Here is a 15822-nt window from a genome sequence, read left to right on the forward strand (position 1 = left end):
ATGGTTAACTTGGTAAGGTGACTTTATCCATCAGGCAGCCCAACAGATTCCAGGCTTCCCTCCCTACAGTGCAGAGACTGGGCCACTCTGATCGGAGCCACGGATCGAGCGAGCGAGCGTCTGCAGATTCAGCAAGGGTGGAGAAAGACATCCCGCTGCCCTTAAGGCCACCAGGCAAGGGCTAAAATGAGGGAGGGGTGTCAGACTCGCCTCGCCTCTCCCTCCAGTGGGGCCCCCAGCAGATCCTCTGGCACTTCCACCCCGAACCCCCCCCCAAGGTCAACCAAGGTCCGCCTTGGGACCGGCACACAGGGAGAGCCGTGGGATCCTTGGCCCAGCCAACCCACTCCCTGTGGGTAGCAATCGGACCGCACCAGCCCCCGGATCCTTCAGGGAAGCCGCAAGCTCCCAATCCCCTGGGTGGGCTGATCTAACAGGCCCCGTCTCCCTGCAGTTTGTGCTGGCACCTGTCAATCCAAAGGCAAGCAGAGGGGCATCCGATCACGGCAATCGACCGACGTCTTCACTGCCAAATCACACCTCAACTGCCCGAATCAAAATACAGATCCAGCAAATTTCTGTCGGCATGCTTTTTATACCATATACTCACTCTGCCAAGTGTTTTTTGTTCTTGCGCCGATATCAATTTTTTTGTGTGTTTTTTAAAAGTAAGATTGATTTAACATTCGGCATCTTCCTTAATGACCCATCAGACAATCTAAACAACTGGCTTGAACATAAACTGTTCTCAACAGTCCCCCTTGTGTGCAGAAAGCAGGAGTGAGCTGAGCTCATGGGGCCAAGCTCCTGGAAGGATCAGCCGAAGCAGCAATGACTAAGTGAAAACCAGAAGCCACCGCCACCATTTTGCAGCTCAGAATATTGAATCATCTTTATTGAAAATATAAAAGATCTACAAAGCCACTGATACTCAGCATGGAAGAGTTCGTTAAACTGTACACACGTTTTTAAAAACATCAGAATGGCAGAAAGTCAATGATGTTTTTCACAAAGTCTCTTTTCCATTCTCCCATGTCGTTTTTCCGGTCGGAAAGTTCTGTGCAAGAATTGCTTTTCATGAGACAAACATTCTAAAAGCCATGAGTAAATTCATTATATTGTAATAGGAAACTAACATGACTAGCAATTTTTCCTATTAATGGTTATTAAAGCCTCTAGAAGAAAAACCACTGATTTGGAAATTGGAACAAAAATAATCAAAAGGAATTAGTAACTAATGCTGTTTTTATCAGCCACACACAATCCTTATATTGCTGTATACCCTTCCCCGTGGGGACTTTAGAAATATACAATGAGTTTAGCATACTCGTAATGCTAAAAAATAGCAAAGTAACGTAACAGATTTTATTAATCTTAAATGCAGCTGCCAGAAATAACCTTAGAGCCCCCCGGACAAAGGAGGGATGGCCTCAAAAGGTAATTTAATCTATCACGTTCTCGAGGACGAATCCGAGGCTACTCAGAAGCAAACCGAGAGTCGTAACCAGCTGCCAGAACTGAATTCCTAATTTTCTCTATTGTAGCACCAAAGGGGAAACAGGAAGAAACCAACCGTGTTAATTCCATCCATCCTAGCAGGCTATACTTCTCTCTAAGATTAAAAATGTTCAATGCTGAAAAGCACATAATTGTAGTTTTGGATTTTAATAGCCAAAGGCACTGAATTGATCCTGCAACCTGCCCCGGGTTCAAGAGCGGGCCCTGCCCCAGAGTCAAGCTCCCCTTTTCCCCTTGGGGCCTTCGGGGCGCATCCGAATTGGATCCATCCAGTCAAACCGCCATGATTGACGGAACGCTTGTGTGGAAGGACGCCAGTTTCTGGAGCAGGGAGGTTCTTGCGGCCCACCTCTCAAAGAGGCACAAGTATTACGCATTTCACTAAGGGGGGGGAGGGAGAATTATGGGAATGGGGGTTTCTTTTCCCACCTGCGGAAAGGTAAAAATAAGCTCACTATTTCATCTGAGGCAAAATGACACCGCCAAGAATTCTGACTGGGAGGGGAGGGGAGGGGAGGAAATAGTTAACAAGGCACAATATGATAAGCGTGAAGAGTCCCTGAGACTCTGGTTGGGTTCAATATCTCCTTTCTCTAGTTAAGTAGTTCAGAAGAATTAGGAAAATACAATACAGACTATTTTATAGGAAATATACCTACAGGAAATAAACCAGTTGGCTAGGGAGTATATAGCTTTTTATCACTTTTTTTTAAAAAAAGACCTTTTTCAAATGCAAAGATTGGTCCATTTTTAATTATCAGCAAGCCAGACTAATTACTTCACTAAGCTTAAACTGCTTTCAATTACAACTGTGCAATATTGCTACAAGTGGAGTAACTACATTCTAAAACGCTTGATGAATGCTAAATGAATGAGGCAATCTTAAGAGCTCTTTGTTATTTTGAAAACTGCCGGTATAGCATATAAATCACAGTATCAGTACTGAAATTTAAAGCTAAACTTTCCTTTAAGTTTATTGGCAACTCCACACAGAGAAACAGCACAAAACCGAGCAAGCAATGCTGCTTTAATTATCCTACCCGGGGTCATGCGATTCAAAATCCTCCAATAAAAATACTGAAATATTTAATGTATAATCTACTTAAGAGCAGTCGCTTAGCAACCGTTCAGTTACTATGGACCTATCTTGAGGCTACTTAAGATCCAAATTTTAATTTCCCCTTGCAGCCACATGACCAAATTTGGGGTGCCCGGCAACACCAGGGCATTTATGTCTGTTTGCAGCATCCCATGGTGAATAACCTCTATTTTATGACAGCTTTGTAAAAAAGTAGCACTTACTTGCTTTTCGGGGGGGGGGCGGGGGCGGGGAGAGAGACGGGACACTGTGCCCATAGCTACTCACTGGTTCATTTAACAACCACTTTTAATGACTGTGGCAGCTGTTCACAAGAGAGGTTGGTCACATCAGGGTGACAAGCCGAGGACTGCTTGTCATCCAGTCCAAGAAAGCAAGAGCTCCTGCCGGGCCTTCCTTCATACGGGCGGCTTCGGCCTGCAAGAGGAGAGAAGCCGTGGCGCCCCGGGGGCCTTGGCCAAAGGCAGACAAAGGCACCCGCCCCCCCCCTTGCCTCCTGGGTCCTCTTGGGGCTTCCCTACTTTCCTGGCATAGAAAGGAGCCTCCGTCCCACCCAGGAAGGGTCCTAGGAAAGCGGAGGCCCCACCTGGACATCTAGAGGAGGAGGAGGAGGAGGGGGCAGCTGGTGCTGGAAGGTATGCCAGAGACTTTGGGGTGCGGCTATTGCTGAAATCCTGCCAGGGGAGACAGCCCCCGGGGCTCCCTCCTGCCCAGCCCTTTCCCCCATCGGAGCCGCTGGAGGAAGAGCCGGAAACGGGGGGGGGGGGGGGGGGAGCTGCTGGTGTGTCGTGGTGGGTCACCTGGTTAAGAGAACCTGCTTTCCCACTTCCTCTCCTAAAGAACCGCCACGCGCCCTCCTCCGTAGTGATCCCTGCCTCGGGACGACCGAGACGAGCACACCGCGGCAGCCTTTGCAAACCATTCTTTTAAAAGGCAGTCTGCTTTAAAAGCTTCGCCTTTTCCTTTTTCAAGGAACCCAAAGCAGCTGCCAGCCAGGCGACGCACACAAAAGGGAATTTTTGCAGTTTGGGTTAGTTACGTCGGCTGACGTCTGCAAGGTTAAAAGTCTGGTGCCCACTCATTTGCCAAGCCACATTGTTAAACTTTGTGCGAATGTGTTAGTTCCAGGCAGCGTCCCTTCGCATTTTAATATCTAGAACAATTTATCAAAATGGGTCCAAGCAATTTATTCAAAAGCGGAAGTTCTAAGCTTCTGGGAGAGATCGACCGGGCCCCTCAATAAGTCACCGCTCGCGTTATGGGCAGGCGAAGAAACTTTAACCCCAAATTTTATCTACAATACCCCAAACCCAGGATTCCTACGGGCAATATTATCGACAGCCTAGGCAACCCCAGGCAGAGGCTTCCTCCCCAGGGGCGCTCTCTGAAGAGTGGCGGTCGATGGCAACTCCAGGCAGAGGAAAAGGGCTTCCGGGCGCTGGGCCGGAGGCTACAGGAGCCGGGCGTGGCGTCTGTGGGGCCGGGCGTAGCCGCTGTCGCTCGAACTGCCTTGCAAGCTGTCTTCTGCCTCGCTGCCGCTTCCGCTGCTGTCCGTCTCAGCAGGGGTGAAGCCCAGGCCTTCGATGTCCACCTCTGCATGGGAAGAGGAGGAGAGCGTCAGAGCGGTGGTGGGGGGTTATAAGCACACAGTAAACAGTACGGGTAGCCCTCGACGTGCGACCAAATTTATGTTGGTGAGACATTTGTTAAGTGAAGTTTGCCCCACTTTACGACCTTTCTTGACGCAGCTGTTAACTGAAGCACTGCAGTTGTTAAGTTGGGAACCGGATTGCCAAGTGACCCTGGCCTTCCCCACTGACGTGACCCCAGGACACAGCTGCGGTCCTAGGCATGAACCGGCTGCCCAGCATCAGAATTTTGATCATGTGACCCTGGGGACATTGGAAAGGTGTAAGGGTGAAGAACGGTCATAAGTCACTTTTTTTCACTGCCGTTGTATCGGTCACTAAGTGAGCTGTTGTAAATCGAGGACTACCTGTACTTAAAGACGCTACCTCAGAGCTGACTCCTTTCGCCTTGTTTCAATGGCACCCTCTGCCCCCCCCTTTCTCTCTCTCTCTCTCTCTCTGAGCAGGAGAAATAGAGGAAGACGAAGGACACCCACCTTCTGTCAATACTTTCTACAAAACTTGTACAAGGAGGTGTGCAAGCTTGAAAATCCTCGAAAATGATCATCCTAGCCCCTTCCCATTGTACGTCTTTGACGGTTGCTAGCAACCTCCTAGATATGCTCCCCTCAGTTCAGTCACCAAATGAAGGAAACGAATTAAGAAACAACACGATTATTCACCATTAGCTGTTAGCCGAGGGAGAGATGGGCAGTTTGAAAATGTGAAATAAATATGTTTCTAAAAACATTTTAGTTCTGATATGCTATTTCTTGGAATTTTGATTGTTTGTTGTCTATTCTGTCTAGCCATTTTACATACTGAAGCCACCGAAGCTGATTAATACACAGAGACCCTAAACTGAAATAAAGGACCTTAAAGTTAGTTATCAAGATTCCTATTTATTTGTGATTTGTCTCTGTTACTTTCTGATTCAACCCTGCTAGCATTAACTCATTCCATTCTTTCTATGAGAAAGGAAACAGCACCAGGAGGAAACGAGGCTGCTGCTGCGTCTACCGATCTGATCCTGGTTTCCGGTCTCCCACCTCACAAAACGCCCTGGAGGAGCACACACTTACAAGGGACTTGCACTCGGTAGTAGCTCTCATGTCCCTGCAAGGGACCTGGTAAATCCTCCTGATCAGCCTGCGAGTAACATCTTTGTGAGCATAAAAAGCTGCAACCAATGGGGAGTTGCAACTAAAAGCCCCAAATCCATCACGAGGAGAGCTGGAAGGGACCCTGAAGGTCTTCTAGTTCAACCTCCTGCTCGGGAAGGAGACCCCCCCGGGCCATTTCAGACCGACCGGTTCAGAATCAGGCAGGTTAAGGAGAAAATAACGAGACTGGGGACACACCACGTACCAATATAACTGAAACATCCAACTGCATTGTGAGAAAATGGCAAAAGCGATTCGTTTAGGCACAAGTTGGTCTTGGATTCGACTGGGCTAGTCCACCGAGTGGAAAATGTTGCCACAGGGTGAGGAAAAAAAAGAGGCCCCGTGATTCACAGGAACCACCACCTCCCCATCCTCATTTTAGCAAGGGGACTGAAAAGGTGGCCATTTCTAGTTTTATCTTTCAGCTCTTCCAATATTTTGCATTTTTTTAAAAAAAAAATCGTATTACTCACTTTGAATGTTCATATTAATGCAGAGGAAGACGGGGAGTTTTCTTGTAAAGGTAGGCGGGGAAGAGTTTTCCCCAGTTCAGTTGTCGTAAGCCATTATCCTTCCTAGTCTGAAAAAATCTGAAGGATTTTATTTATTTATGGCCAAGTATAGACAGATAGGCACCCTGAATCTATCCGCTGGGCAGTGTGCAATAGTGAGGGCATTTTTTTTTGGAAGTGGAGGAATCTGTTCATTCTATCAATATTCAGATCAGGGCGAGGTGTCTAACCTTGGCAACTTTATGACTTCTGGACTTCAACCCCCAGAATTCCCCAGGCAGCAATGGCTGGCTAGGGAATTCTGGGAGTTGAAGTCCGTAAGCCTCTAAGTAGCCAAGGTTGGACATTCCTGGGTTAGGATATTTGTACAAATGAGTTTCCGCTTGCAATAAATGCACTTAATGGGCAACTCCAAATTCTCAAACTAGCTCTTATCTTTTAGTAACCAAGAATAAAGTCTAGTATTCATTCTGCACAATAGTAGTAACAATGCAACCATCGCCTCAGTAGGCCCTGGGACATGGTCCAACATTAACATCGTAATTGTTGCAGGATTACCTCAAATTGGATTGGAACAAGATGTGGCTTACAGCCTGAGCTGTAATTTGTTTTGCAAAAAACATACCGAATCTTGATGCTTTGTACCTCTGACGTTAATGCTTCATTCTTCTCCACAGCAACCGGTTTTCTCTCTAACTGCTTATTCAATTTATTTTCCGGCCCATCACAAATTGCTATCGATACTTTGTTTTTCAAAAAGAAGTTGGATAGCTTTGAATGGCCTTAAGTCTTCCTGCCGCACACACTGTTCGTGCGTTTCAAGTTGTGGCTTTTAGATGACAGACTGCAGAATTCGAACCACCTACCTTGCTCTGAATCTGTCGATATCGTTGATCCGAGGCTGTCTGTGCGGACTCGCTCCAGGCCCTGCATGGACAGCTGCTCCAATCTGCGCTTGAGGTACCGATGTTCTCGCTGCAATTGTTCTTTAATGTTTAGAGCTTTCCGGTCCTGTTCTTCCAATTTCTACAGAAAAAGAATCAATGAAACGCCCCCCCCTCTGCTTAACAAAGAGAACCATCTCCTGCTTGCATCTGAGTAGCCCCTGGGTTGCAGGGAAAGGATCCTGAAGAGGACTGCCATGTCCAGACTGTCACTATCCCCACCTGGGTGACACAGCGGCTGCAACCTTTCTTGCAAAGGGTGGGGGCAGGCAAGGAAGCTGGAGACTTTTCCCAGAAGCCCCGATTAGGATGGGGGGGTAGAGAAGTGGGGGGGGCTCCAAATACTTGCTGCCCCAACTATTTCTACAGAAATGACCCAAATCCCTGCTGCTACTGACAACGCGGAAAATAATCCCAATTAACCGTGTTCCCCCCTCAACAACAATCCTTGGTTGGGTTCATGCACACATAAACTGACTTTACCGTTCTCCCAAGAGGTAGCCACAAAGAAAGGGAAAGTGCTTAGCTGAGTACAAAATGGGTGTTACAAGCAACTTGCTACAGATAAGTTGAGATTGTAACTCAGAACCCTTTTCCTGTTCGTTAAAATGGATGTTTCCGAAGGGCACAGGGGCGTCTGAGGCCTGCACAGCCTCTGCTGCAACATCCACATAAATCTATTTGCGCTGGAGGAGAACCAGGTGAAAAATGAACCCTTAATCCTCTCTCTTTCAGCTACCTTTGGCCTCCTCACCTCCCTCCCCACTGAGGCAAACATAACTTTGGACTCCAGGGAGTCTTCGACTCTTCCTGCCAATTCTTCTCTATGGGAATATTAGGCCCTCCCGTAGAGGTTCTGCGCCGGAGGTCTGCTTGCACGTAATTCAAACAAGGGCAGGTAGTTCACGGGCTGAGCCCACCGCTAGCGGTAAATCAAGGGTTTTTGAAACCACTTGAAATAAGCCACAGTGATCTGGCAGGCACGTTATGTTAAGCAAAAAAAAAAGGGGGGGGAGGGGATGGTTTTGTTTCCTAGATATCGAAGCCACTGTCTAGAAGTGTCCCTGATTAAATGTTCATTTGTGGCTAAGGAAAGCAAAGAGGTATACATTTTAAAATGTGACTTCTTCCCATTTCACACATTCCCAGTTGTGGGCGCAGGCTGCACCGATGGCCCCAAGGTGGTGAAGCCCGGGGGGGGGCTTCTTTTGTGGGACTTACTTGGGTTTGCTTGGGGCCCCAACGGCACAAGCCTCAGCCTTTGTGGTGGCAGGGTGACGCTCTGCCCGTTCCTCAAGGGCAGCCATAGCATAAAGTCCCCGGAGAATTTGGGGGAACTGAGAAGTTTAAATAACTTCAGGGCCAGTTTACAAATGAGATCGTGCAATTTCTGAGCTATTTCAGCAACATTTTTCGAAGTTGGGAAAAAAAATAATAATTTGAGCCAGAAAGTCTGAAACGATCAGAAGAAATGAAGGAGACCAGTAGTCAAGGCTGGAGTTAAAACCTTTTCTTATATACTCCTGCAAGGCCCCGTCCAGCGTCTGTCCTGGACACAAAAAGGGTGTGTAAAAAGGCGATAAAAATAATCCTACCGGCATTTGACGATGCTCTGAGTAGCGGGCGGCTCCAGCCGGCCGGGTCCCTGCCGAAGGCTACACAGCAGCTGTTTCCCAGAGTGATTTAGGCCAGGGCTAAAACAAAACGAGCCTCTTTCTGATTTACCTTGATGTGCACCTTGGCTCTTTTCAGCAGGCTGAGGGTGGTGTGCCTCGTGCTCTCGGCTCCTAAAGGGACCAGCTGTTTTAACTCTTCTAAGTAGAGCCGTAGCTTCGCTCGCCTGGAATGATCGAAAATTAGAAATCTGCTTTAGTGTCATCAGCATTCAAAATCTGCCCTACTCTCCACACAATATTAATGGCAAATAAATTATATTTCACTAGCATTTATGCCTCACAGCTACTACGCGCAAGAGACCTCCTCCAATATTCGAGGTGACGCACTGGAGGCTGACTGGACACTGAAGGGGCCCTAAACAGACTCTGCGTGTTCGATTCACCAAATACGTTAAAACCAAAAGCCCAGAGTAAGATCCACACAACACAGTCTATCAATCCAAGCAAACCAGACTACTGCAGTGCGGTATCAGGACGTGGTCTGTCGACCCTGAAGGCCAAGCCGACAATCAAAGACACCCCTGGGCCAAGCAGGATTCCTGGGGATGGAACCCTTGCCGTTTTCTTGGAAGCCATCCGCTCGTTCTCTTGCTTTCTGCCGACATGCTCTTAAAGCACCCAAATGAGTGACGAGTAACTCATTCAACAATTTTAATTACCGATACACAAAGCTCTTCTTTTTCTTTATCTCCGTTTTTCTAACTTTTGGCAATATTCTCTTTTGAGGCAGAGAAAATAAAAATGACAGGATCGCCAGCCTTTCCTCCAAACCAGGCGTTCTATTAGATCTCTTACTTGCTTCCCTCCGTCTCCAATCAAATTCTGGTCTTTGGATAGTTTTGGCTCAGCTGTTCCAGGATCTACAAAGGAGAGCCGAGGTGTGCCGCAGTGAGCTGAAATGTGGGCACTCTTCTATCGTAAACTCTGTACTAATTCATTTAGGCTTTTCCTCATGGGAATTTTCTTTCCTCACTGGCTGAATTCAGTATTTTCACTGAGCTATGATTTTTTGGCCCAGTGCTATTTTCATTCACCAAAGCCCAAAGAGTTCCGTTTGGAGGGAGGAGAAACAATTTGCCATTTAGAATAACACAAAATAATGCAGGAATCCATCAGCATGTTTATTTCCTCACTTGTAACAAAAGAGGGAGCATTCAACAAAGTTATTGGTAAAAGAACAAAAAAAAAACCCACTATCGGTTGGATGCAGAAAAGCTGAGATGCGGTCGCCAGCACATCTTCCCAGCAGTCTCCTAAAAAGTATTACTTGGGGCTCCTCAAATCTTCCACTGGCTCTGCTTGGGAACAGTGGTGCCTTCCTGGCTGCTACATTCAAACGTGCTTCTCAGAGCTTTGAAAAGCTTGAGACGAAGTTATTGGAGAAAAGAGAAGAGCCATTCCTTCCACGTACGTCTGCCTGCCCTTTAAACTCAGTTAACGTTAAAGTGAAATGAAGCACCTAACTAAAGTATGTTTTTTCCCAGTGCAAGTACATTTGTGTGATTTAAAAAGAGTCAGTCACAGGATTCTGAAACTTGGCTTTTACATTCACCAGCACATCCTGGAGCCTCGTGGTGAGCTGATGTTAACGATTCTCACGTGATAAAGGCCTTGGGTAGAAGGCCAGAGACTCGTCTGGTGAGTTTCCAGTAATGCAGAAAACAGCAGGTGCCTACCTGGCCCCCGTGGTCATTAAGAGAGCCCGTCCCTCCCTGCGTACGAAGTGAGGGTGGAGCCCAAAGTTTTTGAAGTGCGTATCTACGGAAGGGATGGCTGCTTCCTTGATCTTCCCTCTGCCCTTTCTCCTCCCCTCGCCACTTTCCTTCCCAGTCCAGCCCTCCGGGGCCTGAAGCCGTGCAGTGCTGGGCTTCAGATCTGGCTCCAAACAGGGTGCTCCCGTCTGAATGGGGCTCCTGGATAGCAGCTACCCATTTTCCCAGGACTTGGGGCGGGTGTCTGTGTGTGTGTGTGCTGTCCTCTGGAGCTACCATGCATCCCTGGAAAGTGTCAAGCCCATGTTCCATTCACACACACACACACACACACACACACCCGTCTATGCTCCAGAGCACCAGGGTGGGATGCGGTCCCAATTCAAAGAAATGGAGAGGAAAGAGGCCTTCTCTTCCCTTAGCAGCGTATTCTTTCAAATATTTATAACGTGGAGATTTACGCTAAGCAGAGAGATACATGCTGTGTGGTCTGCTTCACCGGGTGAATCCCAAAGACAAATTTCAAAGGAGGGACCGGAAATTAGAATAGTTCTTTCAAATTTGTAATGTATGTATTACTCAATAGCTTCATTAGCTAATTATGCCTTCTAATTAAGAGTAAATGATGAAATCTGTAACTGCGAATCTGCCTGAAGGAAAGGATCACGGATTACGTCATCCTTTTCCCTCAAGCATCTCCTGAGGAGAAAAAGAGGCCTTTAACATTTCTGTGTGGGCAAAAAACAGTCAAGACTTGAAAACGAAGCCAAGCAAGGCGTGTTTGGAAAAAAAAGTTTAATCCGTGTTCTCAGCCTCTGAAAACTGAAATTCTGCAATATCTCATTTATTTTATGTAATAAACTTACACGGCCACCCACTTGCCAAATGACGCTGGGCAGCTAACAAGCACTACAAATGTTCCCTAACAAGGAAAATGACAAAATAAAAAAATAATAATAAATTTGAATACAGGATCCAATCTGGGTCGTTCACTGCCACGAGAGGTTTTGTCTTCCGAGCTTTTGGACTGGTGCCGAAGCCCCCATCCTCCGGGGCAAGTTTCTCCCTGGCAGTGTGGGGGTTTGGGGCTCTTGTGGCATTTATAGGGTGCCTGTTGTGTGTGGGGGTTTTTAGGTGTTGATTGGGGGGTGTTGATGGCTGGCTATTAGGTCATTGGCGCTCAGCTTGATAAGCTGGTAGTAGTAAATCTGCACTCCTCCATTTTAATATAGTTTAGCGTATATTCATTATTAAAACTAACATCTTTTTGTGGCACGGCCTGAGAGCTGAATCTACGGCATCTTATTCAGCTCATTATTTTTCCCAAAATAAGTTTTCCTTTTTAAATAAATTCTCCAAATCTTTAGCAGCAGCTAGCCAAAATTTCAGCTTTTTATTGATTTTATCAGCAAAAGATGGGAAGTAACACGTGAATAAGCGACATAAAAAGGCACCCGTGTGGAAAGCCTCTTTTTGTTAATTAGGCCCTGCAGGTTCTTCAAGGGCATTTGGGCAGAGAAGGCAGATCTTTCCCCAGATTGACGAGGCTGCTGCTCTGTAAATCTGTCCCAGGCTGTCTCTACACATTCAGGCGCTGAGGCCGCGAAAAAGCCCCCCCCAAATAAATGCTATATTCACTCGCAGAGAGTATCTCTTATGCCCGCCTTTGCTTCCCACTCTTTCAAGGGGTTGTGCTACTGTTAATCTCGGCAGACCACCAAATTCTTCTTTAACCTTCTGGGGATGGGAAGTTGCTTTTGTTTTTTTCTTCTAGCTTAATTCTTTTAAAATTGCATAAATTCATTTAATCCTATCTCCAGAAAAGTCACGTGTCCGTAAGCAGTTACAATTCGTTAAAATGAAATCAGAATTTATTAAATGTAATTTTATTTGGAACCGAAATATAAATCACAGAGTTCTGTTTTAAAACAAATTCCTAAAAGCTTCCAAATTTGCTGCAAACTCCTGATGAAATATGTACGTATAAAATTACCCACATATAAATGGTATATATAAATATGCAAATGACTAAAATTTGCATACATTTAACTCACTGATTTCCATTAAAAAGCTTGTTTTATTCTATCCATATGCAAATGAATAATTATCAATCAATACCACATCTGAATTGCCATCTGTGTATATTAATATCTCTATCAATTCTGTTATTACTTACCTATGTTTTTCTAATTCATTATGCGAGGACCTATTAAAAACAGAAAATGTGATACTTTAGAATATTATGTATTAAGTCAAATAGAAACATTTATTTTAAACGTTCCTAACAGGAAATATTTGTAAAGAATTCAGGCACTTATCTCAGTACACAAAGAAGACCATTGCTTAGTTTTTCTCAGGTTTAACACAGTTTTAAGATCAACCCCGAATCAGTTTAAATTTCTGTAATATCTCAAACTGAAATTTGATGGTTGGGATGTAATAGAAAACTCAGTCACAGGACCAGCTGAAGATTAAATGAACTTGGACCGTGGCAGAAAACAATTACCCTAATAGGTATGTTTTTCCTCCTGACTAAAGGGCTTAAGCTAAACGTAGAAGCAAGGTCCACAAACAGCAAACCTTACAGGACACTATCACCGTATCCTGAGGAAGGAAGCCAACTCACGGGCCCTTCAGAATAAACCGATATTACCTCACCCTTACCTTTGGGAATCTACGTGGGAAAAAGTATTCCCATGAGTAAAAGTGCAATTACCACCGGGCCAAGCGTGTCACAGCAAAGATACCGCAGGTGTTCAACCCTGGTGCAGCGCACTCGGCGGGGAACAGCCGAGGTTTCATAGGCCAGCACCAATTAACAGACGGAGCAGAAGGCAAAAAGGCCACCCTGCATTAAAGGCTGGTGGCTCAGTCACGTGGCCAGAGAGGGGGAAAAACGCTCACCTCCTTCTTGGGCGGCCATTTCTTGGGATGAGATTGTACCAGACACGCAATGCTAACAGTGGGCTCAGTGTGGGGAAGGGGCCAGCGGTGGGATTCGGCCGGTTCCCACCGCTTTGGCAGGAGCGGTAGCTCATTTTTTGTTGCCCAGGCCCAGAAAGGACTTCTGGAAGCCACACAAGAGAACAGGTCTCTGAATCCCACCCCTGGGAGGGGGGACCTGCAGCTCTTCTACACACCTACACACACACAAACACACACACACAGGCTATCTGGTGTTTTATTCGACACAGTTTGCGAAATCCCGAGATCCACTTAGGGCGCTGCCACGTTCAAGTGGGCGCAGTGGGCAGGGAACACAGGGCCGGGCCGGGCCGGCCGTGGACCAGCTGGGCCGGGCCCCCCTTCCAGGGCAGAGCAGCAGAGCCGCCAGCTTCTTCCCAGCGGATCTGAAAGCGGATCCCTCCGGCCGGTGGTGCCGTCTCGGGCCGGAGTCCAGGCTGGGCAGGGCCTCCTCCTCCTCCTCCTCCGGGCCCCGGAACTGGCCTTCCTCTGGGGCTGCCTCGGCCGGCATCAGGCGCGCTTTGCTCCCAGAGGCTCCCCGGGGCTCTTTCCCTCCGTCCCCGGGCCGCTGGCAGGGGGGCAGAAGCGGGGCCGGGCCCGTCTCTCCCTTCGCCCCCCTCCCGGCCGGAGACAGGCAGGCGGGCGGGCAGGGCGAGAGGAGGACCGGCCGGGGGCCCCGCCCGCACTCGCTTCCCTTCCAGGCACGGATCTCCGGCCCCCCCGCGGGATTCGGCTGCCGGGCCGCGGAGGGTCTCCGGGGGGGGGGGGCGGCACGGAAGCCCGGCTGCCTTTTGGGGGGGCTCCCCCCGCCGCGCCCAGCCCGGGAGGGAGGCCGGCTGGGCAGGGCCGGAGGGCGACGTGGCGGCGGCGGCGGGAGGGAGCCCCGCGGGGGGAAGATGGCGGCGGCGGCGGCGGCCTCCCCGTCCACTCACCGGCTGCCGGGGGCCTTCCTGGCGGCGGTCCTCCCCCGGGCACAGGCCCGCTCGAAGGGCAGCGCGGAGGCGTAGCCGTGCTCGGCCTCTGCGGGAAGAAAGCGCCGCGTCAAGGCAGGCCCGGCCCCCGCCCGGAGCCCCCCCCGCCCGCCCCCCGCCGGCTCCCCGCGCACCCCGCTCGCGCCGCTCCAGGTACTCGGCGGCCTCCAGCAGCATCAGCAGCGAGTTCCACTCCATCGCCGCCTCGGCCGCCGCCTGCTCGGGCGCGCCGCCTCCCGCCCCGGTTGGCAGGTCGCTCGCTCGACGGGCAGCCGCGCCCGCCAGTCGCCGGAGGCGGAGCCGCCGCGCCGCCAATCGCGGCTCGCGCGGGGACGCTCGGCCCGCCCCGGGAGGTGGACGGCCCGGCCGTCGCGGGCGCTCATAGGCCGGCCGCTATAGCAACAACTCCGAAGCCGACGCTTAGCAACAGCACGTGGTGGCCCGGCCCCGCGCTCGCTGAGTGGCTGGGCTCGCGCGTGCGAAGCAGGGCGCGGCGCGGGATTGGGCGCCGGGGGGCCACGCAAATGAGGCCGGGGAGGCTGACGTCGCGAAGCCTGGGAGAAACGGGGGGGGCGGGGCGGGGCTTCCCTCCGGGGAGCGTGGGGGGGAGGGGCTGCCCCCGACGCCCCCAAACCCGGGACGGCCCCCCCCCCAGACGCCAGCCCCGCCCGCCGCCTCTCCGGCTGCAGCCACTCCGCCGGGATTCGGGATTCTGCCAAAAAAGAGAAACCCGGACGTTATCCCGAGCTGCTTTCTCCCTGCCGAAGGAGCCGCGGCTTGGAGTCCTGCAAAGGCCGGACGGTTCCTTGCGCGGTCGCCCCGCTTGGAAGTTTGCCAACTTCACAGAAAGCCCCCCCGCCCCCCCCCCTGTCGCCTGCGTTGAATGAATAAAGGAACCGCCCTGGGGTTCTGCCAATATTTCCACTCCCCCCCCCCTGCAAACACAATTGCAAGGAAAAGGATGAGCTGGCAACCGGTGGAGTTGGAAGCCGAGGACTGGAGCGCCCCTGGGATGGCCTTGGAGAGGAAGGCTAGGCTCATAAGGAGAATGATGACTTGAGGGTCGCTTTGAATGTGCACCAGTAGGCATCCATCAAAATGAAATTTCCTTGCGTGCAGCTCTCAAAGGGTCACCGCCTCCGTCGTTCGGGGCTGCTCAAATTTCACACTGTCCATTTTAGTCTCTAGGGAGTGAACGGTGGCACACAAGACAGATGGAAACGGGGCTCCATGTGGATTAGCCCTCGGATTAGCTTGTATTCTGACCACCTCGCCTTCTTTCCTTTTTCTGATCCTGACTCTTCCACCCTTTCCTTAAAGAGGCCTCGCTTCTTTTCGCCCCTGGAGCACGCTGCTGCCGCCGCCGCCACCAACTCCTCCGAAAGCCTCTCTCTCTTCCTCTGGGCCTGCCGACAGCCTCATCCAGTTCCTTCGCTCCGTAAGCTCCGGGTCCTCTCCTCCTCTGCCTCCTCTGGAAACAGCCCTGATTTGCAATACAATGCAGGTTAGTCAATGCCTGGAATGGAGTGGAAATATTGTCACAGAACTGGACTTACAATTGAAGGGAAGAAAAAACAAGTGGAGTCCTTGCTGCCAGCTGGGCTTGGTTGTTTTCTTGCAGATATTTCAGTA

At 49.7% G+C, this 15822-nt stretch overlaps 1 protein-coding gene across 1 annotated transcript; it reads right to left on the reverse strand.

Annotated features, from left to right (window-relative positions):
* Nucleotides 1-874: 874 nt before the first annotated feature.
* On the reverse strand, nucleotides 875-14472 carry MXD4 (MAX dimerization protein 4). The gene is made up of 6 exons (XM_081326256.1): nucleotides 14325-14472; nucleotides 14152-14239; nucleotides 12432-12461; nucleotides 8593-8707; nucleotides 6790-6949; nucleotides 875-4210 (listed from the first exon to the last, which is right to left on the reverse strand). The coding sequence occupies exons 1-6, from the start codon at nucleotides 14386-14388 to the stop codon at nucleotides 4068-4070; spliced, it is 600 nt and encodes a 199-aa protein (XP_081182382.1). The 5' UTR covers nucleotides 14389-14472; the 3' UTR covers nucleotides 875-4067.
* Between the last annotated feature and the right edge of the window lie 1350 nt (nucleotides 14473-15822).

This window comes from Vipera berus (assembly GCF_964194415.1).
Source record: "Vipera berus genome assembly, chromosome: 4".
NCBI classification, from domain to species: domain Eukaryota; kingdom Metazoa; phylum Chordata; class Lepidosauria; order Squamata; family Viperidae; genus Vipera; species Vipera berus.